General features: G+C 54.4%; 1 protein-coding gene across 1 annotated transcript in view; it reads left to right on the forward strand.

Annotated features, from left to right (window-relative positions):
* Positions 1-636: 636 nt before the first annotated feature.
* RNF217 (ring finger protein 217) overlaps positions 637-1987 on the forward strand; it is a 65597-nt gene continuing 64246 nt past the window's right edge. Inside the window, exon 1 of the mRNA XM_009645199.2 lies at positions 637-680. Coding sequence (XP_009643494.1) covers positions 637-680 — 44 coding nt within the window. The remainder of the gene's footprint in view (positions 681-1987) is intronic.

Here is a 1987-nt window from a genome sequence, read left to right on the forward strand (position 1 = left end):
TCACGCCCTGTAGGCTGTCAGTCAGCAGCCGAGCAGCCTGTTTGGGAACCACGCGTTCAGCCCTGTGCGGGCTCCTGCTTCACGCAGCCGGGCACCCACCAGCAGCGCACCGAGCAACAGCACCAGCAGCCCTCGCTGACCCCTTGCTCTCTCACCCGCCCTCCTGGGGAACAAGCGAGTGCCATACGACACAGCATCCTATTTTGTAAGATTGTTGGGGTCTTGGGGAGGGGGGGGTTAGGGTGGTCTTTTTGTGAAAATTCTTCTTCCTTGAGGTCGGTTGAATATGAATCCATGTGACGGCATGGTGGGAAAGGCAACCAGTACATGACTAGCAGGTCATGTTATGTTTACCTCAGCCCGATATGTCTGTCTACTACTATATAATTTCATGCTTTTTTAATATGCCTGAGAGAATATATACAGACTACGGCAAAGACTTGTTGCAAAGCATACATATGTCATGGAGCCATGTGGCAGGGAGTGGCAGGGCCCCCTCGGGGGCTGCCAGGCAGGACCTCAGCAGCCAGGGCTGGTCCCTCCATCCCAGCCAAAAGCAGGGCAGGATGGGGGGCACTGGGGGCAGCTGGGGCAGCCACATCTGCCCACTGTTCACAGTCGGGACCAGCAGGACCCATGGCCGGGCACAGGCCACCGAACTGTCCTCAGTCCACAGTCTGGTAGGTCACAGGCAGCTCTGTGACCCACATTTGCCTAACGCTTCCCCTCAGCCCAAGTACGATCAGCATTGCCATCTTGAAATCCCTGGGACCATTTTTCCCCCACTGTGCTTTCAGCACGACCATTTCTGAATTAACGGCTGAGCAATATTGCTTGCTCTTGCAATGATGTTGTCTTTCCAGGTTCTTTCTTTAAGCTCCAGCTTCTTGAAGGGCATGGTTGTAGGAAATTCTGATGTTAATTCATTAGAAGCGCTGCACTTTGTATTTTCAAAGTAAGCTTTGGGAGCATAAAACTCTAGAGGCTCAAATAAGAAAAGCTAAATAAACATAATGTTTAAAAGAAATAAGTCCTCTATATGATTTTTCTGCACCAGTTCATTCACAGTGACTTGCAGATCAGCTAAGGTCTGGAAGAAACACAGCATTTTCTAGCCAAAGAGCCCCCAGGCCAGCAGATGTTGCCAGCTGCCGTACAGAGAGCCTGCGGTGCCTCCATCTCCAGCCTTGGGCAGGGCAGGGCAGGGCAGGGTCCCTGTGTGGCTTTCTGGGAGGCTCAGCTCCTCTCTGGAGTGCACATGTCCCACCTCAGTGCCGCCTGGGGCCCTCCAGGGCTGGGCTGGCCCCATCCCGTGTCCCTGATACCCCATGTTCCAGGATGGCTGGAGAGCTGCTGAGCTCAAGCGTGGAGCCAAAGGCATGGAGCTGCTCCGGGTCCTCCCAGGCCTGTGTGAGCCTGAGCTAACGAGCTTGCTGGGGTTGAGCTGGCAGCGGACAGACACCACTGCCATCTCCCCACCTGCGGACCTCCTCCTCCTCCTCCTCTGGTTAGCCCTGCCCCATGCCCCCTCAAGCAAGGCAACTGATTAACTTCTGATTAACTCCCTAGACAAAGTCCAGGATGGAAGGTGCACAGTCTCAGTTAACTCAGTTGCTGTAGGGTGAGCTCCATGACATCTGTCCTATGTGGTGGCATAGGTGGTGTTGTCAAGGTCTGGAGATACCGTCTTCAAGCAGAGGCACCGGCAAACTGGCAGGCTCTCAGAGCACGATGTGTTCTTCTAATGCCCTTAACTGCGCATACCCGAACTACCAGATACCAGATTTTGGACCTACGCGGATCCACCTGGTTTTAATGGTTTAAATCATTTTTTGTGAATGTCACTGCATTGCTTGGTTTTGGCGCACGGCCCTTACAGGCACAGCCTACTCCTAGAGGCTCGTGGCGAGGACGGCGCCGCTCCTGCTCGCTGTTTGTTTTCCCTGGGGACGGTTTGTGACCGGGCAGGCTCGCAGCCTGCTCCGAA

The sequence above is a fragment of the Egretta garzetta genome, unplaced genomic scaffold, assembly GCF_000687185.1.
Source record: "Egretta garzetta isolate BGI_Z169 unplaced genomic scaffold, ASM68718v1 scaffold18, whole genome shotgun sequence".
NCBI classification, from domain to species: Eukaryota; Metazoa; Chordata; class Aves; order Pelecaniformes; family Ardeidae; genus Egretta; species Egretta garzetta.